General features: G+C 40.8%; 1 protein-coding gene across 1 annotated transcript in view; it reads right to left on the reverse strand.

The window, feature by feature from the left end:
• Positions 1-1,515: 1,515 nt before the first annotated feature.
• Positions 1,516-23,988, reverse strand: part of MAPKAPK3 (MAPK activated protein kinase 3) — a 92,190-nt gene continuing 69,717 nt past the window's right edge. Inside the window, exons 4-11 of the mRNA XM_031958636.1 lie at positions 18,046-18,110; positions 17,504-17,583; positions 16,319-16,442; positions 10,897-10,972; positions 9,398-9,522; positions 5,293-5,378; positions 4,541-4,621; positions 1,516-3,647 (exon numbers count right to left, since the gene is read on the reverse strand). Coding sequence (XP_031814496.1) covers positions 3,495-3,647; positions 4,541-4,621; positions 5,293-5,378; positions 9,398-9,522; positions 10,897-10,972; positions 16,319-16,442; positions 17,504-17,583; positions 18,046-18,110 — 790 coding nt within the window. The 3' untranslated portion in view covers positions 1,516-3,494. The remainder of the gene's footprint in view (positions 3,648-4,540; positions 4,622-5,292; positions 5,379-9,397; positions 9,523-10,896; positions 10,973-16,318; positions 16,443-17,503; positions 17,584-18,045; positions 18,111-23,988) is intronic.

Raw genomic sequence — 23,988 nt, forward strand, 5'->3', positions numbered from 1 at the left:
TTAGTGCACAGTTTGACTTTGAGATCGAAAGGGGCTATTATTGAAGGACAAACAGGAGGTGTAACAGTTGAAGGCCATATTTACTAGGATGGATACACATATGTAATAACATTCCCTATTATCCCCCAAAGAAGCTGTTGTAAATATATGAGGAGAGTTTAAGACAGAATTATTGTTGAGTTTGGGGAGGGGGTGTTCTAGGGGGCTGAGGCTATAGTAGTGAAAATTTGGTCAACAACATAGCGTAGTGACATGGGGAGACCAAAAAGTCAGAAAAACCTGGCACCAATACTTGCATGCTTTGGGGTGGAGGAGTTCATCATTTTCTTTTCTCAGGCTTAGTTTCCTCATCTGTAAAACAGGGATAACACTACCTATGTCACAGGACTGTTATAAAGAAAGCAAACAGCTTAAACTCCTAGATCATAAGCTTCCTGAGGTCCAGGGCTATGTCATCTATACTTGAATACTGGTTTTCACTTCTATCTTTAGTCTTTAGTTCAGGTGCCACCTGGTAGGAGTCTTTTATTTCCTTCTCTGGGTAAGCTTAATAAAAGTTAAATGGAGTGGTCTGACAAGTTTAATAACTATTCCCCTTCTATAACACTTTTAAGGTTAATGAAGCAGTTTCCTTATAACAATGTGAGTGGGAAGAAGGATTATTGTCTTGATGAGGCAACAAAACAAGAGAGAGGGGAAGTCAAGATTATCACAAAATTAAGAATGTCAGAGTCAATTCCTCAAACCTGGGGCAGCATCTTGGATAGTACCACATCCCAGATCCAGGTAGCTTGCTCTTTAGAATGACCTTGATCTAACCTGGAGGCATTAAGCCTCCAGACAGATCTGTTTTCAAACTATCCAAGAAAGAGACGCCTTTCCTTCTTGGGATTCTGTATCAGGCCTTTCCTTGGAAGATCTTTCCCATGAGGGCTGGAGGCAGCTGGGGATGACTGTAGGCACTGATATCAAATTGTTAGCTGATTATCTGGCCTCTTCTGTGATTTTTAAAATAAAATATGCATGTGTGCCCATGCGTGTGTGTGTGTGTGTGTGTGTGTGTGTGTGTGTGTGTGTATTCCAACCTGTCCCTGCCTCCCCAATATCCCTATTGCCAAATGCAATCTGGCAGCTGCTGAAAATAGCTCTGAGCTACAGCAGGAAGCCCCTGAAGTCAGCAGTACTGCATTCAGCAGGGGAGGGGGGGAGATATTTATATATCCTTGTGGGGGGGAGTGTGGGTGGGAGGTACATACACACTTCTTAATTTCACTGACCTTGGTACGCCAAGCTGCTGCTGGGGCTACTCCTGTTTCTGCTAGATTCAGCAGGGACACCTGGCTTATGCCCTGAGATGGTGACTCCCCAAAATGTCCGGGTGGGATGGCTAGTGGGGAGTCATAGGGCAGAAAGGGCCCCCAGCCCCATTTCCCCAGCATGCTGCAGCCTTCTCTGGGAAACGGATAGCAGCTAAGCCCATGGCTGAAAGGTCAAAGAAATACACAGGACACAGGGTGGAAAAAGATAAAACACAATTTAATAGAAATCAGTAGGTGAAACTCCTAGTGGCTTTTTGAATAGGAACTGGTAGATGTTTTCTAACCTCAGGGAGCCCAGGCCAGGAAAAGGGCTCCAGGTTATCCCCATCCACCTGAAGCTTCCTTGCAGCAAATGCAGGGCGGACTTTGTATGTCGCTGCTAAGAGATTCTCTAGTCCAGGGAGCCAAACCATACCCGTGTCCTCTGGAAGTCCAGGCTGACCCCTTCAAACTCTCTTGAAAATTTAATTAGCAGGCCCTTTGGCCATAAGCCAAACCTTTAATTCAGAAAAGGCACCATCTGATTAAAACAGAGCAGGATGGCCCAACCTACACACCTCCCCCAACATACATACACACACACACACACACACACACACACACACACACACACGAAGATAATGTCATCTTCTAGTCCAAACAAGGGCCTGAGTAAGGAGAAGATAAAAACCAAATTTGCATAAATATGCATAGAAAACACATAGTCTGTTTTCTCCCTGGGTTTGGTTTAGACAAAGGAATTTAGCTGGTATTTTGTCACAGTGACATTTGGCAAAGTTGGAATGAATTAAAAGCATCCTTCACCCCCAGGACTCTCTCCAAACTCATCTCAGAATCCCCTCACCCCAGCCCCACCATTCAGTTACAGACAAAGACCAGGTAAACCCTAGCACACAGGGTTACTTTAGTTCTGGTAAACCCACAACTTCAAGATGAGTGAAGAATCATCCGGGATCATTTGGGACCAGGGTAAGGCAAGAGGGCTACAATGGAGGCCTCTTCTCTTAGATTTTCTTCTTCCTCAAAGTGTCCTTTGGGGCAGGTTGGGCTGGCTAAGTGTTAGAGAAATAACAGAGGAAAAGCAAGCAGCCATCCTTCCCCACACAACAGCCACCAGCTTCCTCCTCTCTCCACCCAACAGTTCCAAACAATTTGAAGAGAATGAGCATGGCCGGAAGAGAAATTCTGCAAAGTGTTTAAGAGCAAAAATGGAGAAAAAAGGGGAAGGGACAGAGAAAGAAAGGAAGCTGAGAGGGATATGAAGTGACCACCCATTCAGAAATCACGGGTCTCAGGCAGCACTCGAGCTGTCTCTCAGTCACTGGGGAAGGTGTCAGCTCTGTTCTAGGGCCATTGTGCAGCCTAGATCCCTTCTCTATCTGACAATTTCCTCATCTTCTTGGCCGGGAGGGGACAGGAAAAAGGACAGAACAACAGTAAAATTTGGAATTTTAGCTTTCAAAGTAGTTAGTGTGGTTAGGAAAACCTATAAAACTGAAAAAAGAGAGAGAAGAGAGAAGAAGAAGAAGAAGAAGAAGAAGAAGAAGAAGAAGAAGAAGAAGAAGAAGAAGAAGAAGAAGAAGAAGAAGAGGAGGAGGAGGAGGAGGAGGAGGAGGAAAAAGCTACATCTTGATTAGCTCTAGCTCCTCAAGGTATTTTGCTTTGCAAAGATATTTCAAACTAGACAGGTTCCTCTCTCCTTGAGGGCATACCTAGGGAGTAATGGAGGCACTAACATGAGAATATTAAGCCCCTTCCAAAAACCCTGGAGAATAGCCACCCAACACCAAATAACTAAACTCTTGCTGCTACAAACAAAAAAGGCCAACTAACAACTTTGACCCAACCCTCTCCCTCTTGCCTTGGTGCATGGCTAAAGCTGCGGAGTCCCAAATACCATCATTATCGCCACAATTTTTAAGTCCCATATCACACTTTGTTAAACAAACAAAAAAACCATTTTCACTTAAAAGGCCAAATGCCCTAAAACCTAATTGTCCTGAGTCTTGGCAGAAATCTGAATCTCTCCTTGCTCTGCGCCTGCCAGGTCTGGCTCACAACACTGCAAGGCCCAGCCTGAGTCATGCCCCAAATGATGGGGAGGATAAAGTTGGTCGCCGAGCTGCTGGACATCCCTCAGGCCCCTGGCCCCTAAGTCCTCAGGCCTCTTTCTCCTTATTGGTTGTTGCAGCCTGTAGATGATGTGGAACTACCAGCCTGCTTCTTTCGTCGTTTGTTAAGGAGCCGGTTGTTAGAGGTTTTCAAGTCTTTGATTTTCACCTGGTCATAATCTACCCGCATTGTGGCCAGGGCACTGGTCATCTCTTCCTGCAGTCAGGAGACAGAGATGGATAGGGGAAATGGGTATACTTTATACTGTATTAAACAAATTAGTAAGAAAATTAAAAAAAAATTAATGAAAATCTATCTTTCTCCTTGTTCAAAAAGAAAAACAAAATCTTTGTTAACAAATATGCATAGTCTAGCAAAACAAAATCCTAAATTGACTGTGTCCCCCCAAAAGCTTCAATCTGCATCCTTAGTCCATCACCTCTCTGTTAGGAGGCAGGTAGCACAGACCGGCTAATCCAAGGTCTTGTACTGTGGATTCATATGATTTAGATGGTAAAGGTTGGAGGAGATACACAGCTTAAATCTGTGCTCAGTATATGAAAACTTGAAAATGTGTGATAACATGTATTGAAATCTCTGAAATCTGAAATCTCTTCTTCTCTGGGTTAAATGTTCCTAGGTCTTTCACCTAGATATCATCTGACATGGCTGATTTCTGGCCAGTGGTCAGCCAGTGATTGCCTGTGATTTTAGCAATAGCATCACTTACTCTCTGCTGGCTCCTTTAGGGCAGGGAGCATTTCCCTTTTGTATTTGTATGTTTAGCACTTAGCTTAGTGTCTGACACATAGTAAACTCTAAATAAATGTTTATTGATTGACTGATTGATTGGCTGTTCTGGGCTGGATACTGATGTTCTTGTTCTCAGTCTATGCTATCACAACAATCTCCCAGTCTGGCTCAAGGCCTTCAGCAATTACCTAGAGTTGAGAGTCTGGGTCTGCTATTAGAGAAAACCCCCACCCAGACTCCTAAGAGCCTCAGATAAATCCACCGATTAAAGCCTTGTTATTAGCTTAGAATACAGGAGGCCCATCCTTTCCCCCTTAAAGCCATATTTCCTTGGGGGGTAGTGAGGAGAAACAGACCTTCACTTCATCCCAGTGGTCTTTGTCTTCCTGCAGGACTCGGGCAGTATGAAGAGGGGTTTGCGGTACCACCATTGATTGCTGAAAAAATCAGAGCATATGGATTGTCTAAGCTGGAAGAGAACTCTGAAGAATCTGTTCATCCCCTTCATTTCACACTGTGGAGGCCAGGAAGTGATTTGCCCAACATCCCATAGCTTGTGGGTGGAGAAACTAGGTTGGAAACTCAGACTTCCTATTTTCTTGGGATGGAATTCTTTCTACTATAACCCTCTCACACCATGTTTATTATTCCCACTTCCTCTTCTAAGCATAGGCTAGGGAAGGTCAGACCAAATAGCTGCTATTGCTCAGTTTGGGTCTTTGGTGTTTGCCCCAGTGGAAGGAAAAACCTAGGGGCTTCTGCTCAGCTCTTGGGGTTGCTAAACCTCTTAACTTCCCCATTAACTCAGCCGTTCCATATGGGATTCAATGTGTAGGGATGCTTGGGGCTTATTAACAATACTCAAAAGACTGAGCATGACTGTATTCATTTCTCCCTCTTGGAGATCAAGCCTCACATTCTCCTCCCTTGGCCAAGGATGAGAGCACAAAGTGTGGGGCCCATGTTCCGAGCCCAGAATATAGGAGGATGTTACTTGCTAGTCTTTCTCTTTTTTTTTGCTATGAATTGAACATGGCTCTCTCAGCCTAGGGATGAGTACTCTAGAGTGTTTTGAGTCACTCCCTTGATGAAAGAAGAATGAACTCACATTAATCCAAGGATGGTTCATAAACTGAGCAATGGTCATTCTTTCAGTAGGTTCTGTCTTTAGCAAGAGCCGGATCAGTTGCTTGGCTGAGAGAAAAGATAAGAGAGAAAAGATGATATGTGTGTGTGTGTGAGAGAGAGAGAGAGAGAAGGAGAGAGAATGAATTCAAAGGAAGAGAGGAAGAGAGACAAGGAAAGAAGAGGCCAGAGAGAAAAAGAAGAAAGGAGAAGAGAAAGAAAGAGGAAAACAGTGAAAAGCGAATGAAAGAAAAGGAAAGAAGATTTGTTCATTAACATTTCAATATTGTACAAGCCAAGTTCTCCTTTTCCTCCTCCAAAGACCCCTCCTTGCTGGGCAGCTACAGGAAACTTCTTGGAAGGAGGGAGAACAATGAAAACTCATAACATTAGTGATCAGACCAAGTATAATCAACTTTCACATGTGAATTATTTGCAGAAAATCTTTAACCTCTAATCTGTCTGTCTTCCTCCCAGTCTAGTGGGAAAAATCTGCGTTGCCTGAATACTTTCAAATTCTATTGGATCAAAAAAGCCAATCCTCTTTTAGTCAATAATCCTATAATACAGTCTCAGAAGACAAATCTATGATCTCAGTATGACCCCCCACCCCCACTCCCCTGCTCTAGATCACCTTTATATCTTCTTACCTGACCCCTACTTCCCTTGAAAGTCAAGGTAATTTGAGAACCACTGTCTACTCAGGGTGTGCACCGGGACTTCTCACGAGAAAGAGACATGGGACGCACGCACATACACAATGAGGGAGGAGACTGGATTTGGAGAGACTTAGATTTGCTAAGGATCATGAAGCCAGCTGGGCTGACTTAAAGGACAGCTGTCCTCTCCCTACAGAGTGAGGCAGTGTTAGATTAAGGATAGTGGTGGCCAGGGTTTCCCCTAGCAACTCCAATGACTTACCTCCCTGGGAGGGTAGAGAGATTAGACAAAAGCCTCTGACTTTGGCTCAAGTACAGGATGCCAAAGTCTATCCAAGAATATCATATCTGGGAAAGCCCTTGAGACTATTCTGACTCCTTCATTTAACAGAGTATGAAAGTGAGACCAGGGATGGGAAAATAGCAAGTTAGTGGCTGATCTGGGACTAGAACCCAGGGCTTTTTCCCACCACTCTAGCAAATACCATTGTCTCAGCCTTTGATGACTCCTTATTCACTTATGCATACTTTTTTATATGGCCAAATAAATGCTCTTAGTTATAACATAGTTCTGGTTTAGTCTCATGTTGAGTGATTTCCCTAGAAAATAAATTTTATAAAGTCAGTCAGTCTAGAAAGTTGGCATGAATTGAGATCTGACCCCCCCCCAGCCCCCAATCAGCTGTATTATTGAAGGGGCCCTGCTGTCCCACTGAACCATGGACAGGATTAAGCCTGTGCCCCAGTTCTATTGCCAGCAAACAAGAGATAAATACTACCCTTTCTATAGTGCATTTCTATAGTGCTTTATACTTTCCAAACAAAGTTCTTTCCCATCTATTACCGCTTTTGATCCTTACAACACCCCTATAAGGTTAGGTGGGACAGTGGGGTTGTTCAGTCATTTCAATTATACCATATCTTTGTGGCCCCATTTAGGTTTTCTTGGCAAAGAGACTGGAGTGGTTTGTCATTTCCTTCTCTAGCTCACTTTCAGATGAGGAAACTGAGGCAAGTAGGGTTAAATGACTTGCCCAGGGTCATGAAACTCGTAATTGTGTGGGGCTACATTTGAACTCAGGTCTTCCTGACTCCAAGTTCGACTCTACCCATTGGGCCACCTACCTAGATGCCAGGCAGACAGAGGTAGGTATTTTAGTGGAAAAAATATAAGACTGCTCAATTGTTAATGCTTTTTTCCCTCCTAGAATCACCTTGTTTTAATTTATCTGCTTTCACATTGTATCTCCTGATGTTTTTATCTTTGAATTCCCAGTGCCTTGTACATAGCAGGTGCTTTTTGAAACTGAAATTCAAACCCCAGCTTTCCATGAAATAGCTCTGTGAGCTCGGCCAATTGTAAAAGCGTAGTCTTTGTAAAAGAGAGGGTTGGACTAGATGGTTTTTGTGGTCCCTTACAGCTCCAACTCTCTGTAATCTATTACTGCATTTATCAGACCCAGAGAGAGAGGAAGCTACATGTCCAGCCACCCAATGATCTGGAATTGAGAAACAGGTGTTCTGCCTGCCTGGCGGCATTTCCACCCCACCCTGCTGCTTTTCTCTATTTTTAGTTGGCATCCTAGGTGGCTGTTCTGGTTTTAAATGGAAATTACTGGTCCCTATGGTCCCTAGGGAAGGGCAGTGGCCACCAGACCACATTCCCCCCTCCCAGGTTCAGAATATTACAGCTGTTGCTCTTCCCCCAGTGACTAGCCTGGGTTTTGGGGGAAGGGAGAGGCTGAGCCTTTGGCTCCAGCTTTTTATTTAGCTTCAGTGGCAGTTCAAATGGAGAGGAGAATATGGCCTGTGGGTTATTTCAGCAGAGTGCTCCCATTAAACTAGACCATACCTTAGGCTCTTTGAGGGCTGAATGAGACATCTTGCCTGTAAAAAACTCATCTTTTTCTCTAGGACATTCAACATCCCCTCTGCCCCAACCCAACAGTCGAAAGAAGAGAGAAACTGATCTCAAAGAAAAAAAAAACTGATTTAATGTGAGAATGAGTTATGAAAGCTTATTAAATCAGAACCTCCCCCCCCCCCACCAAAAATGCAGCAGTCCAGTTCCCTAAGGAGCTAGGACTTTTAACATTTGTATTATGGCTTTGTCACTAACTTGCTATGTGATCTCAGATAAATCCCTTTCTCTGTGCCTCAGCTTTCTCCTATGAAAAATGAGGGGATTGAATTAGATGATCCTTTGAGGTATGCAGAGAGCTCTGCTAACAAATTCCTTATGAGGTAAACAGGGCAAACCTAACCTCTAGTTTACAGCCGATAAAACTGAGTCTTTGTGATTTGTCCTGGTCACAGTGCCTGAATCCCACCATGGCATGTTGCTTCTACATCGTTCCAGTAATCCCATTCTGGGATTCCCGCCATCTTTCCAGGCATTAAGGTCTGCGACTCTGATTGCCTTCTCCCTCATCCCCAATCCCAGAGCCGATCTATCTGTTGTAGATCCTGCCTCAGCAGCATGTTGGAAATTTGTCAGCCTTCTTTCTATTCACAAGGCTACCAGTTAGTGCCAGGCCTCATCACATCTGCCTTAGACTACTGCAGCAGCTCCTTCATTGCCCTTCTGCTTGCAATCTTTCCCCTCTCCAATACATCCTCCACAAGGCTGCCAAGGAGATATTCCTAGAGCATGGATCTATGTCACTCCCCGCTCAAGTTTTTTTTTTCCTAGTGTTTATAGAAACTCCATTGTTCACCATTAAAACCCTTCACAATTAGGTTCCATGTGTGTTTCCAGAACTATTTCCTCCCAAAGAGGTGCAAGTCAGAAAGCTTCCTTCCAAGACTTAAAAACAGGAGCTACCTCTTATATGAAGTCTTTTCTGATCATCATCTGTTGTTAAATGTCCCTCCCCACCCACCTAACATCTTTATATTTAATATCTTTTTAATATTGACTTATTTATATACATTTTGGTCCTTTCTACCTTCCAGTAGAATATAAACTTCTTGAAGGCAAGGACTTTTCATTTTTATCATATTTTCAGAATCTAGCACAGTGCCCTGTACATAAGAAATACTTATTATAAGTTTGTTGGATAATCTCATAATTCCCACATTATGGGAGCAAAGGAGTACAGTGGATAAAGTTTTAGGTCTGGAGTCAGGAAGTCCTGAATTCAAATCTGGCCACAGATACTTAGTATCTATTATCCTGGACAAGTCATCTCAGTCTCAATTTCCTCATCTATAAAATATGACAGCACCAATCTTGCAGGATTGTTATGAGCATCAAATGAGATAATAATTATAAAGCATGTAGCACAGTACCTATTACAAAATAAGTGCTATATGAGTATTAGCTAGTACAGTTAAGATTCTTATAACTATAATAATTGGTAGGAGGTATCAAGAAGAGAGAGAGTGAATACATTTTATACAGAGATGAGATACAGCGGAGGGTCATACCTTCTTCTGAAACATCAGACCACTCAGGATTGGGAAATCCATACTGTCCCATTCGAATCCTTCTCTTCATTCCAGGGGAAATGGCTTGGCCAGTATTGGAATAGAATGGAGGGAAGCCACAAAGACTATGGGAAAAGCGAATGCAATTGTTAAGCTTTATCTTTGTGGGGGAAAAGGTCGGGATATTAGTTAGGAGAGGGAAGGAATAATACCCACACAGCTGATCTATGGTCCCTTCCATGGGTGGCCCACCCAATAAAGAGTATTTAAATAGCTACAGAAAAGGGGTAGATGGATGGGACCAGAAATAAGATTCCTTAAAGAGTAATATGAACATTTTGAGAATAGGCTTGTTTTCTTTGGCCCCAGAGAGCTGAACAAGTATCTGGGTGAGAGTTACAAAGTAGCAAGACTATATCTAAGAAGAAACTTCCAACCAATGAAAGCTGTCTGAAAATGGAGGTAGAAGGTTCCCTAGCATTGGAGGTCTGTGAGCAGAGGCTAGAAGTCCATTCTTTGGGAAAGCTGCATAAGGAATTCTGTTGAGGGACAGGTTGGGTTGAGTGTCCTAAGGCTCCTTCCTGCTCTGCATCCTGTGATTTTGGTCACTGAGAAGCTAAGAATTCTACAAATCATACAACAGTTTGTCAGCTGGACAGGAGCTGAGAGGTCATTTAATCTAAGACCCTCAAGGAAATTAAGCCCAGTGAAGTGAAGTGACTGGCATTATTAGATCATACAGGTAGCCAACTGGGATCTGAATCCAAGTCCTGTGACTCCTGATTCAATACTCTTAGAGACGGTGAATAGAATCCCAGGATGTGAAGGCATATCCAATCTATTTCTTGGAGCAGGGGAGCACAAATAAGACTCATTTATTTGGGGAGGGTTTGTATGGCATTAAGGCACTTGTAAGGAAACTGAGAAAGGTTTTCCACCATAAAATGTTAATATAATAAATAATAATAATAATATTATTATATTATATATAATATATAATAAATAAAATAATAAGTAGTTGAGGTCAACTATTATGTAGTCTTATTTTCTCATTTTACAATGCTCATTTGGAATACAGACAGAAATAGGACCTAGACCTTTCTGACTCCAGGTCCATGATTCCTGAGGCTATAGCAAACCATTCATTACCTAGTTCAACATTAGGAAGAAAAAGAAGAAAGAAGAGGGAAGTGGGGGAGAAATGGGGACAAGAAAAGAGAGGGAGATAGGAAGGGGAGAAGGGGAAGAGAGAAGAGAAGAAAGAAAGGCAAGGAGGAGGAGAGAGGGGGAAGGAGAAGAAAGAGAAAGAAAGAGGAGGGGAAAGAGAAGAAAAAAGGGGAGGAAGAAGAGTGAAGGAAAAGAAAAAAAAAAGGGAAGTGGGTGAGGAGAAGAAAAGAAAGGAAAGGTAAGAAAAAGGAGGAGAGACAGGGAAAGGAAAACTGTTGGGTAAGGGTAACTCATACCAAGTGGAAACCCCCAGAGCTGCTTCCCATACTCACAGGATGTACATGATAACCCCAAGTGACCACATGTCACATGACTTGTCATACTTCTCAGGACCCAACACTTCAGGGGCTAAAAGGAAACAAAACCAAAAGGATGTGCTGTGAGCCTCCACCCCCACTCATGCCAGACAAGCATTGTCCTTGAATACACAAACCCCTATTACAACCAGCCAGCCAGATCCTTGGTCATCTTGTTTTGACCTGAGGGTCCTAAAGTATGAATAAATAGAGGGAGGTCAGGATTGGCTCCCTCAGCTGATCACATAACATACCACATACCTTTTAATAACTATTTACATTTTTCTTCTGTATTTAGAAGCAGTTATGGTTTAGGGAAAACAACACTGGATTTGGAATCAGAATGGCTTTTCTATGGTATGTTAAATAGCAAAGTTTTCTGTGTATTATCTCATATGATTCTTATAACAATCTAGGGAGGTTGATGCTATTATTATCTCCATTTTACCAGATGAGGAAATTGAGGCAGGCAGAGAATAAGTGACTAGGCAAAGATCACATAGCTACTAAGTGTCTAAAGCAGAATTCAAATTCGGGTCTTCCTGATTCTATATCTAGCACTCCATCTACATCTTACCCCTCAGAAAACTAGACTCTCTTTATTAACTGTATAGCTTTGGACAAGTGGCTATCCTTTCCAAGCCTCAATTTCTTCACCTATAAAATAGCATTAGAATTACCCATCCTTCCCAGCTTACAGGGATGCTATAAGCTCCAAAGGAGGTCCAAAGGAATCCCAATAGATTTGGGACAGAAAATGCCATCTGCAATCAGGAATTCTAGAGGAGAATGTAAAGCAACACATACTATGTTTACTTCTTTTTTCTGTTTTTTATCTCTCTCCCATGGTTTTTCCCGTTTGCTCTTATTTTTTTCTCCTAACATAATTCATAAAACAATGTATATTAAAAATAAATAAAAAAGAAGATTTAAAGAAAGATCCAAAGGAAGTGATAATATATATAGCCTGGTTTACAAACTGTCAAGTGCTACATAATGCCAAAAGAATCAGTGTTGTTCTTCTATTCTAATTTGTATTATATTTATATATTATGTTATATAATATATTATATATCTCCTTCTCTATTAGACCATAAGCTTGTTGAAGGCAAGAAATGAATCCAATTTAATTTTCTCCTGCTTTCCAACAGGGATCCAGTGCACTGTGCATCTCAAGTACCTAATATCTGCTGATTAATTTGCTAAATTAATGAATAAGAGCATCCAGAGGAATTGATGAAGACAATGAACTAGATTCAAGTGGGAAACCTGTTTTAGGCCCATGCAGTGTCTCTCACTATTGCCAAATTTATGCAAAAATAGGGAAGGGGGAAAAATAGGTTTAAATATAGACCCAGTCTCCTCTGCTCAGATAAATGGCTCAGTTGGAAGGTGCTGCCAAGAACCGTCTGTTGGGGCTGGCTGACAAGAAGCAAGCTTTCCTCCAGTGTAAAAGGGATTCCAGCTGATGTGCCAAGCAATTGAGGAGGAAGGTAGAAGGCAGAGGTGACTCAGAGGAAAGTGGGAGTGCTAACTGGATGGAAAGGCTCTGACCCACAAGCCCACAGGTTCTGTGGATGAGTGGTGGGGGTCAGTAGAGAAAGGACAAAAAATTTAAGTTCATGTGATCTTAATTTGTAAGAGCCAGTCTCCTAATCTAATCTAGTAAATTTGGAATGTAAGTACTAACTGTGTTACTAATACAAATTTTTGAGAACCAAATGAAATAAATAACTCTCATTTCTAAGGCACTTTTAAGGTTTACAAGCATTTTTTACTCTTCTGTGATAAGTAATATTATCATCCCAATTTATCACATAAGCTATTTAATAAAAAGGTGATGAGGGAGAAGGAGGGATAGCCTCTCAGTATATATAACCTGTGTTACCAGGTAACTTTCCGAGACAATAAATTTTAAGTGAATTGTCAGTCTGCATCTTCAAGGAGTTCTCATACTATGAGCTCCTCCATGTATGAAATCTTAGGTATAGTCTAAGGTGGGGAAATAAACAGAAGCTTGGAGGTGTGCAGGGGAGTATGCTCAAGTCCATCCAGCAAAGGGATAGAGACCGTCTTCCAATCCAGGGTTTCTGACTCCCATCTCTTCTTTGCACTTTGCTGCTTTTTGAGGAAGCCAACAGGTCTTTGTAACTCTGGGAGGACTCTCTGAGCCTGAGCTAATCCTAGAGGAGATGTTTTAGAAGAATCTACTCCATGAAAGACAAAACCTGAAGAACTTTTAGGAAATTCTTTTGCAAGGAGAAGAAATCAATAACACACAGCAAAGGCCCCTCATCTATCTGTTCAATAAAGTGGGGTCTTCTGTGAAGAAGCTTTTACTCCAGAGAGACTTGATTATCTTTTTCTAGCTGAATTTCTTCAAGCCACTCTTATCTATCCATTGCTTCATCAAGCAGCCTATGACTGACCACTTAGAGTGAGCACTCCTGCCCCCACACTGCCCCCATACCTATTACATATGGGTTTATACAGGATTTTCAGAGCTGGTTTCAGAGCGAATTTCATAATAATGTTGAGAGGGTTGAGAATGTCATATTCATTCAACTGCTAAGAAAACAGATCCAAAAAAGGGTAAGAGATTTACTTGATCACGCAACAAATAATCATCAGAGTAGAGATTTTTTGAACCCAGAAGCTAAGTGGCACAATGGATAAAGTACCAGGCCTGGAGTCAGCAAGATTCATCTTCCCAAGTTCAAATCTGGCCTCAGACACTTACTAGCTGGGGGAGCCCAACCAAGTCATTTAACCTTGTTCGCCTCAGTTTCCTCATCTGGAAATGAGTTGGAGAAGGAAATGACAAACCACTCCAGTATCTTTCCCAAGAAAACCCCAAATAAGGTGGTCACAAAGAATAACAAAACTCCTGGCTCCTAACTTATGCCCCCCCAAATATTAGAAAAATTACATTCAAAAGACCAAATCAACACTAGGAAAAGTTAAGGTCTGAGAAAAGTGACATCTTTTCCTAAGACTTAAAAGCAAAGACAGAAATGCCCTGGGAACATTGAATCCTGATCTCTCCAAATATCGATGGATCTGAAAAGAATGAGTGGGTGTTGAAGGGATGGGAAAAGCCTGCTGTTCAAAAAGTCAGAGTTGAGACTGAGGCCCCTGAGACTTTGTGCTTCCCTTTCCCCCTCCTATCCACCCTATTGAGAATGTGCCTCATGAAAAAGAACCATTAAGGTTTCAGGGTTACAAAGACCTCAGTTGCCCAAGCTTTCGACACAAATGCAGAAGCAGGGCTGGTTTCCTGCTCAGGCTTTTCTCTGCAGGATGACTATGGACTAAGTCATTGCCACAGCCCACAAAAACTGCCTAGTAGGTTAGAAGGGAAGAAAAAGATGAGTCTGTTTCTTGTAGTGAAAAGAATACTGAAGAAGAAATTAGGAGTCTGGGGGTCCAGTCGTGATTCTACTGCTAGATAGATAAGTAACCTTTAGCATCCTCCCCCATCTGTCATTCTTGTTTTCCCCACCTCTTCTCACCACTAAAATGAGTTTCCTGTCCAGGTCTTATTTTAGGTAGAATCCTGTGTGTTTTTCTATAATATAAATTTCAGACAGGAATTTTAAAGTATGAAAAACACATCCCAAGTTTGGTGTTAACCCTTTTGGCTGATGGGATTCTTTTACCACATTTCAAAAGCGTGACTCAGAGCCAGGATTTTTCATTATTTGTTTTCCAATTACAGTCCTAGTGACAGACTGTGTCTGTTTTCTGAGGACCAGCCCTGCTAAGTGAGGAGAAGCTCAGCACCAGAAAGCTGGCCATTTAGTAATAAATTCTTTGGCTACAGCAACCCATGAACCCAAGAAAGCTCCCAACAGCTTTTAGGCTGGGGTAGCCCTCTGCTGATGTGAAAGTAATGGTAGCAAAAACGGGGATGGGGCAAAGAATGCTAAGAATGCTATAGCTCTGGACTGTCTAAACACTAATTCGACATCTGGCATGCTAAATGTAAGATTTGTCCAATGAAGAAAAACTAAAGTGATCATATCAACCTTGACATTCTCACTCTCAACATAACAAGGAGATAAAAAAGAAGTTGCTGAAAAATGAAAAGATGGTTTCTGCTTGGAATTAAAGATAAAAAAATGTGGGAGGAATTGATTTTACCACATGTGCAGGGGCCACAAAGCATGAAACATCATTTCATGGGACATTCAGCTCATCTCTAGCACCCCAAAACAAAGTATGAAGAAGTAAAAAAAGAGTACAAAAAAAAAAGAAAAGATGCAGGAAGAGAAGTACTTCAGACCAAGTACACAGACAGATGACCAAACTGAGGCCATTTACATCAAGCCTGCCCATTCTACCTGGGCCATGCATCTTAGATGGATAGGTTTTAGAGCTGGTTCAGGAGAATACAAATCTCAGTCACATAAAAGGGACTGTTAATCTGGGGAAGCTCTTCAGACCCCAAGCTTCCCCTTCAAACTAAAGTCCATATTTTCAGCACTGTTCTTTAGGTAATGCTACAAGACTTAAAATCATGGACTCTCACCATCTCCAAAGCAATAGTTGCAGGTTATCCAAAGAGCTACAGTGAGATGAAAAGTCATTCCTGGACAGAATGCAGGATATTACCAATAAGTGGGATAAAAGATCTCACCCAAGAAATGTATGACTGGAATAAAGGCAGTCTAGTCCTACAGAAATGGTATAGGATAGAGATAAGACAGTTTGTACATGCTATTGGTATTGAAATGAAGGCTCCCAAAATATAATTTATGGGAAGATATGATCAAAGGTTGCTTAGGATGAAAAGTTGTGAATGGTTTTAAATCTGCTATGATAGAGGGAGAACCTAAACAAGTCAGAATACCAATTTACTGAAGTGTTTTAAATCATAGAAGTCAAGAATGGGAACACTTTTCTAAAACTCCTTGAAGACAGAACTTGGATGTTTAACCACTTGACCATCCCATGATAAGTTGTAACTGCAATACATGTGGCTACTTTGGCATTTGCTTAGCACCAAGACAACAGTGGGGAGAAGGCAAAGAAACAGATCAAGTAGCTGAAGCTTTTGTTCCTCAGAGAAGGTACAGATAAGAGCTGGTCCCTTTTGCCTTAGTTTTGGGGGAAGAGAAGATATATTCAAGATACATTCTTAGATACAGAATAGTAATGGATTTAGAGTCAGAAGACTCTGCTTCATATTCTGATTCAGCTGTTTACCACTTCTATGACCAAGGCATGTGAATTCTCTGGCTCTCACCTAGTCATCTCATCTGTAAAATTAGGGAGCTAGATTATAGGGGTTCCAAGTTCTCTTCCAATTTTAAAACCTAGGATCTCACACCTATTCCATGAATTTTCTTCTCCTTGGTAGTAGGGCTTGGTAGGGGGTTGGCTGCTTGGGACTCACCCACATAATAGGGAGTGTAGCAGGGTGTCTGGAGGGCATTCTGGGTGGTCTCCTTGGCAAACCCAAAGTCTGTGAGCTTGAGCACTGAGTCTTTCCCTTTGGAAGTATAGAGTAGATTTTCTGGCTGTGACAGGAAAGAAAAAAACAATGATGTAACACATTTCAAGGGAGCAAGGGGGGTCCCATCATAGACCCTCCCATCAGGATGGAAAGAAAATAGATAAAAATTCACTTATACTCATGAATATGAGCTTGTGCCCCTGCTGGATATCATTTATCAATATTCACTTCTCTCCCTTCCCCTAAAACCACAATTAATAATGGCCAGCCCTTCACAAAGTCAGCTCTATTCCTACCTAGTCTACCTCCAGTCTTTGACTACCAATATGAGGCAGCACCCATTATGAAGAAGAGCATAGGGGAGATCTTCAGAGAGAAGTTTAGAAAAGGAGCTATTATCCAAGGGCAGGGGCAATCAGGGAAGGATTCCTGGACATGAGATGTTAGCTAAGCATTACAGAAAAATAAGATTTAGAGCAGTAGAGAGAAGGGCATCACAAGCAGGTAAAATGGAGAAAGTGAAGATACAGAAGTGGGAAAAATGATGTGAATGGGAATGGGGAGCAGTAAATAGATCAATTTAGTTGGAATAGAGGGTACCTTGAACTGTGGCAGGAGATAAGGGTGGTTACTGTTCTGTGAGGTACAAGTAGGATATTGCTATGGAATTCTTGTACTTACAATGTAATGTTGTGAATTAGAGTTATCTGTGAACTCCTAGAGAATTTTTATAAACACTATACTGTGTAATTCCCCTAGGATGTAGTGTAGTTCTCTGCACATAAATGATTGCTGAATTGGATTGAACAGGAGTCACATTATGGAGGACTCTGACTATTGATTGAAAGAGTTTGGATTTTATCCTATGAGTCACAGAGAAAGTTTTGTGAATGAAAGGTCCCAGGGCTATCCTCAAGGTGACAAAAATCTATCATCTCTTGCTTCTGTATCTGCCAATAGAGAATACGCTAAACTTCTCTGGTGGCTGCTAAGTCTAAATATGATGCCCATACCAATCTCAATGTTGAGAGGGTTGAGCCAATTCCAGGGCTCCTCCAGCAGTTGGCACATGTACCAAGCATCAGGATTCTCTGTCTGGCATCACTGAAGTTAGGGAGCTCTCACCTTGACGTCCCTGTGAGCAATGTTCATGGCATGCAGGTACTGGATGGCTGTACCAATGTCCCTCATGATCTCCGACGCCTCTGGAGATATAAATGTGTCGGTTTGATTCCATTTATGAAATGTTCAGGTTAAATTCAGTTCCTTGTGTCCCCCAATCCTTCAAAATCCCAGTACTATGATAGGGAAACCCAATCTACCCAGATTTTCAGAGAAAAGTTTAAGAAAAGGAGCTATTCCCCAAACTCTCCTGGAGAAGTTTGTTCCTGAGTTATCTAACCTTCTCCCAAGCCCATACCTTTTCAGATCAAAAGGGTCTGAAGAATAGCATGGGCTGAAATAATAAAAGAATTTGGGTCCAAGAGACCCAGAAGGAATGTTGGATAAATGTTGTTTCAACTTTTTTTTCTCCTCTGCACTTTAGAGGAAAAGAAAAGATGGGAGAAAAGTGGTTCACTCTGGCCTGAAAATCAGAACTTTGAAGGGCAGTCAAAAACTGGCACCTGCCATAGACTTTCCTGGGAGGCCTGTCAGATGTCTCATACCTCTCTCTGTGAAAGCCTGGTCGCCTCGCTCCTGGATCCTGCTAAAAAGCTCACCACCTTCCATGCTGTAAGAGAGGGTGCATCCATCATTGAAGGCCAAGAAAGCTGAGAGTAGGAGTACCCTATGCTTTTTGTTTTGTGTCTTTGTTCTGTTCTCTCTCTCTCTGTCTATATGCTTCTTTATCTCTCTCCCTTTTCTTTCCTCCATTTTTCTCAGCAAAAGGCAGGCCCCAGGGAACTGTGGCCTCCAGGGTCAATGGTCCACTGCCATTGGAGAGAAGTTGAGGACCTCAGGCTCAGGGACAGAAGACTGAGAGCAACTTTAGCCTGCTCTGACAAGCAGGCCATTTTCTTTTCCATTAATAACATTTCTCTAAACACTTGGGGTGCACATTTCTTTTAGATTACAAAATCCTGCATCACAAACTGTCTTTTTGACATTTCAAACCAGAGATTTCAGAGATATCTCAAACTCAATGTATTCGAGAATGGCTGAAACCATAGAGGGCACTAACATCTTTTCAGGCAGCCAGGTGACAATGTCAAAGTACATCTTTGACTTGTCATTTTCACTCATCTCACATATTAAATTACTTGCCAAATGTTGTCATTCCTATCCTCACAGTAATTCTTGGGCATGTTTCCTTATTTCCACTCACAAGTTCCTATTCTACTTTCCCCATGCCAATCCATATCCCACACAACCACCAAAGTGATTTTCCTAAAGTCCAAATACATATCACTATACTATCCAACAAACCTCTAGTGGCTCCCTATCGCCTCCAGGTAAGAACTAAATAAAGGCTTTTTGGAATTTAAGATTCTTTATAAGATGAATTCTTCCTATCTTTAAAGCATTCTTACACATACCACCTTTTCTCCTTTCTACAATCCAGCCATATTGGTGTACTTGGTGTTCCTTATGTCCTCCTCCTGTCCTGTCCCCCACTTCCTCCACTGATCTACCACCCCGCCAGCCTCACTGTCAATATCCTTCCTGCCCATCCTCCATGATTAGAATGTTCTCTCTTCTCACTTCAGCCTCTTAGAATCCCTAGTTTCTCCTTCAAAGCTATTTTCTGCAGAAAGCCTTTCTTGGTCTACTTCTCCCCCTTCCAATATGACATTTCCCTCTTGGAGTTACCCTGTATTTACTTTGTATGTATCTTGGATATTTCCATATATGAATATCACTGGATGTAAGCTCCCTGATGATAGGGATTGTGTTCCGTTTTCCTTTGCTAGACCATAGCATGGTACCTGGAACATAATAAGCACTTAATAAATGCTTGTTGATAGATTAATTTTCATCTTTCTTCTTTTTAAAAGCTTTCAATATGTAAACACAACTCACCAACACTTGCTAAAGGGTCGGAAAGGGCAGAGCTGGTTGAAATTGGATTAAAAATTCAGTGAGAGTGAGAGAAAAAAAAACTGGGTGAAAAAGGAGAGAGGAGAGAACACACGCAATATATAGGAAACAAGAGGATGAAGGACATGGGAAAAGCAGAAAAAAATGAGGAAGGATAATGACAGTCAGGCTGGTGGGGTGATAGATCAGTGGGGGAAGTGGGGAAGACTGAGACAGTTGAAAGTCAAGTAAGAACTTAGGAAGAAGTTGGTCCAATAAATCATGAATGAATCATAGACTTGAGGACAAAGTGTCAAGTTCAGCTAGTTCAATTCATAACTGAACCAAAGTTCTCTACAACATACTCAACAACCTCTGTCTAAAAACTTCCAGATTTTAAAGGAGACCCACTAGCCATGGAGGTGCTTCATTTCATTCTGGAATGGGGTCAATTCTTAAAAAGTTTTTCTTATATCATATGCCCTTTTGTATTTTTCACCCATAACTCAATTCCTATTTATAAAACAAAATAGAACAAATCAAGTCAATTCCTCCTCCATATAACAGCCCTTCCAACACCTAAAGGCAACTCTCATCTCTCCAGGAGACAAAGTCTTCTTTTCTCCTGGATAAACACTATCAGTTCTTCAACTGATCATCATGTGCCATGAACTGGAGACCCTTCGCTATGCTGGTTACCTTTGCTTATCTCAATTTAAGGAATGTCCTTTCTACGTTGGAGTGCCTGGAATAGAACATATATATTCTAGATATTGGCAGAATGCAGCAAGACTGGACACTATGCCTCTTTTTTTTTTTTTTAACAGAGATGTCTCTGTAATCTCTGGTTCAAAATGTCAAAAAGATAGTTTATGATGTAGACTTTCATAATCTAAAAGAAATGTGCACCCCAAGTGTTTGAGGACAGATGTTATTAATGGAAAAAACTTTTTTTTTTACACTTAAACCAAATACTTTAGTATTCTTGTATGAAACAGAAACTGATGAAAAATTTAGAAAGGAAGAAGTTAATGTTTGGGAAATGTATATGATTGGCTTGGCACACTGTGGTAGGCTAAATTCTTGTGAAGGCTTTGAAATTCTCTCTCCTTTGAATAGTGACAACTCTCATCACATCAGAGTATTGCACAGATCTACACAGAAAAACCAGATTAGGAGATCTCCTGAAGTAATTTAAGTAACATCTTACTATCACAATGAAAAGACTACTGGGAAGTCTAAAAGGATTTATACTTGAAGATTTCCAGTTAGCAGGACATTATGTAGCAGATTCTATAGACAAAATTATTTCAAATCTGTTACAATTTGAAAAATTGTCATGTAGCTGAGTCTAGCCAGCTTCTTCATAGCAATGACAGTGTGGGGATGGGCCAGCTAGACTGGCAGTCAGTAATCTGGGTTCATGCTTGCTCATTCCGAACCACTGTTTCTCTTAATGTAGCCTAAGATCATGATATTTCTTTTGATTTCCATATCACACTGTTGAATCATATGGAGACCTTTCCAGGAAAAGTGGTATCTAAATCAAGCCTCCCCATCTTGATTTTCAAACCCAAGCTTAATAGTTTACATCCATCCCTGTTAAATTTAATCTTCTTTGACTGAACCCAATGTTTATAGATTCTATGTCATATGATAAGTGTCTGGCCCAGCTTTGAATCATGTGCAGATCTGAGAAGCATCTCATTATGTCTTTATCCAAGTTACAGAGAAAAGAGTTGGATAGGATAGGATCAAGAAAAGATCCCTGTGACATTTCACCAAAGGTCTTTCAATATGACTTTGAAAAACCAATGATTACTCTTCAATCTGTCTATTTCACATATCTCTACCCCTCCATCTCTACCCCATAAGAATATGCAACGTCTTATGAAATGTTCTGCTAAAATCTAGGCAAGCTACATTGATGTCATTTCTCTAGGCTTCCATTCTAGTGAATCTTTCTGAAAAACAAGATAAGACCACTCTGGTGGTCTTAATAATAATCTCTTTCTTTTCTGGGTGTCTCTTAATTATCCCTTTAATAATATGCTCTAGAAGAAAAAAAATTACATCCAAGGGTTCTGATAAAGGCCTCATCTCTAAAATATATAGAGAATTGATTCAAATTTATGAGAATCCAAGCCATTCTCCAATTGATAAATGATCAAAGGATATGAACAAACAATTTTCAGATGAAGAAATTAGTCATTTCTAGTCATATAAAAATGCTCTAAATATCTATTGATTAGAGAAAAGCAAATTAAGACAATTCTGGAGTACTAGTACATAAGTACTAGTACATACCCTCAGATTGGCTAAGCTGACAGGAAAAGATAATGATAAATGCTGGAGGGGATGTGGGAGAACTGGGACGCTAATACATTGTTGATGGAGTTGAGAAATAATCCAACTCTTCTGGACAGCAATCTGGAACTAGGTCCAAAAGTCTATCAAACTGTGTATATTCTTTGATCTAGCAGTATCTTTACTAGATATGTATCCTAAAGAGATCATAAAAAAGAGAAAAGGACCAACATGTGCAAAAATGTGTGTGTGCCTTTTTGTAGTGGCAAGGAACTGGAAACTGAGTGAATGGGGAATATTATTGCTTTATAAAAAACAATCAGCAGGATGATTTCAGAAAGGCCTGGAGAGACTTACATGATGCTAAATAAAGTAAGGAAAACAAGAGAACATTGTATATAGCAACAAGAAGATTATGTGGTGATCAACTCTGATGGATGTGGCTCTTTTCAACAATGAGGTGATCCAGTCCAGTTCCTTGTAATGGAGAGAGCCATGTGCATCCAGAAAAAGGACTATGAGGACTGAATATGGATCACAATATAGTATTTTCACTTATTTGTTGCTGTTTGCTTGATGTTTTTTCTCATTTTTGTTCTGATTTTTCTTATGTAGCGTGATAAATGTAGAAATATGTTTAGAAGAACTGCACATATTTAACATATATTGGATTATTTGCTGTCTAAGAAAGGGCTTGGGGAGAAGGGAAGAAGAAAAATGTGGAACAGAAAGTTTTGCAAGGATGAATGTTGAAAACTATCTTTACAGATATTTTGAAAATAAAAAGATATTGTTAAAAAAAATAATATGCTGTAGAATTCTGTCAAAGAATTGAAGCTAAACCGACAAGCCTAAAAGTTTTCATATTCATTCTTTCTCTCTTTTTTTTTGGAAATTATAACATTTGCCCTTTCCAATCCTGCAGTATCTTTCCTATTTTACACAGCCATTCAGAGATCTTGTAAAACTGATTCAGGGAAATTGGAAGGAACTGTTCCTCAGAGCCCATGATGGGAGACTCCTTAAGACTAGCTAAGTACTTCCAGATCTTCCTGACCTCATCTCCCTACTTTATCTAGGAATTTTCTTTTTCTTTCTAATTCTTTGCCAGACTTGTCTCATTCTGATTTTAAGCACCCTTGACACTATTTTTACAGAGCAATCCCACATGTTTGTATTCATTCTCTGTTTCTGTTACCTGCTCATGTTTTCATCTGCTCTGTGTCTGCTTACGATTCAATTTGTTTTATTAATTCCTGTTACATTCAAATTGGTCTTTTTAGAGCTCTTCAATTTCCCCTTTTCTCTTCCTCATTGGAATTTGTTATTATCTTCAGAATTTTATTTATCCCATCTCTCCTGGGCTAACTTCTCCTAGAGAATATTAGGCTGTTTATCCTGCCTCTGAACCCTTGGAAATGTGTTCTTCATAAAAATTCAAAAGGCACAAATATATAAAGTCTTATATGTAGGTCCAAAAATCAACAATGAGGAAAGTGTAATTAAGATGGCAGTTTGGGAAAGATCTGTATTTGTTTTGTTTTTAAGAGGAGTGTAGGTTCAGTAATGTGACAAAGCAGCCAATAAAACTAATGAAATCCTGGGCTGTATGAAGGCAGGTTCAGCTTCCCCGTGACTGTCAATTCAGTACTATGCCCTGGTTGGATCACATTTAGAATTCAGTTCTGGGCACTTACACCTAGAAAGGACATTCGTAAGTAGATGTTTAGAAAAGGGTAACCAAAGTAGTGAAGTTCCCTGAATCCATGTCCTATGAGGATTGATTGAAGGAATTGGGGATGTTTAGCCTGGAGAAAACTCACAGGTGAGGGAGTGATGTTAAGGGCTTTCATATGGAAGACAGAGATTAGATTTATTCTCTTTGATCTGAGAGAGCAGAACCAGGAGAAATGAACAGATCAGACTGCCTTAGGAGGTGAAGGGTTAGTTTCCCCTCCTTTGAGGTCTGCAGCAGAATTTGGATGAGATGAGCATTTCTCGATTGTGTTAGAGTTGGTATTTCTTTTGGGCATGGATTTGATTAGATGGCCCTTGGGATACTTTCCAACTGCAGAATTCTATGATATTCCACTTAACTCAATTTATTTGCATTTATTAAATCCCTACCATGTGCTAGGTACTGTGGATACAAAAAGAAGACCAACTTTACCCTCAAGGAACTTACATTTTAATGAGGAAAAATATATTCATAGCTACAGTTAGACAAAAGAAATGCAGAATAAGTGCAAAATGATGTTGGGGTGTTTGGGGAGAACGCTAATGAC

Source organism: Sarcophilus harrisii, chromosome 1, assembly GCF_902635505.1.
Source record: "Sarcophilus harrisii chromosome 1, mSarHar1.11, whole genome shotgun sequence".
NCBI lineage: Eukaryota > Metazoa > Chordata > Mammalia > Dasyuromorphia > Dasyuridae > Sarcophilus > Sarcophilus harrisii.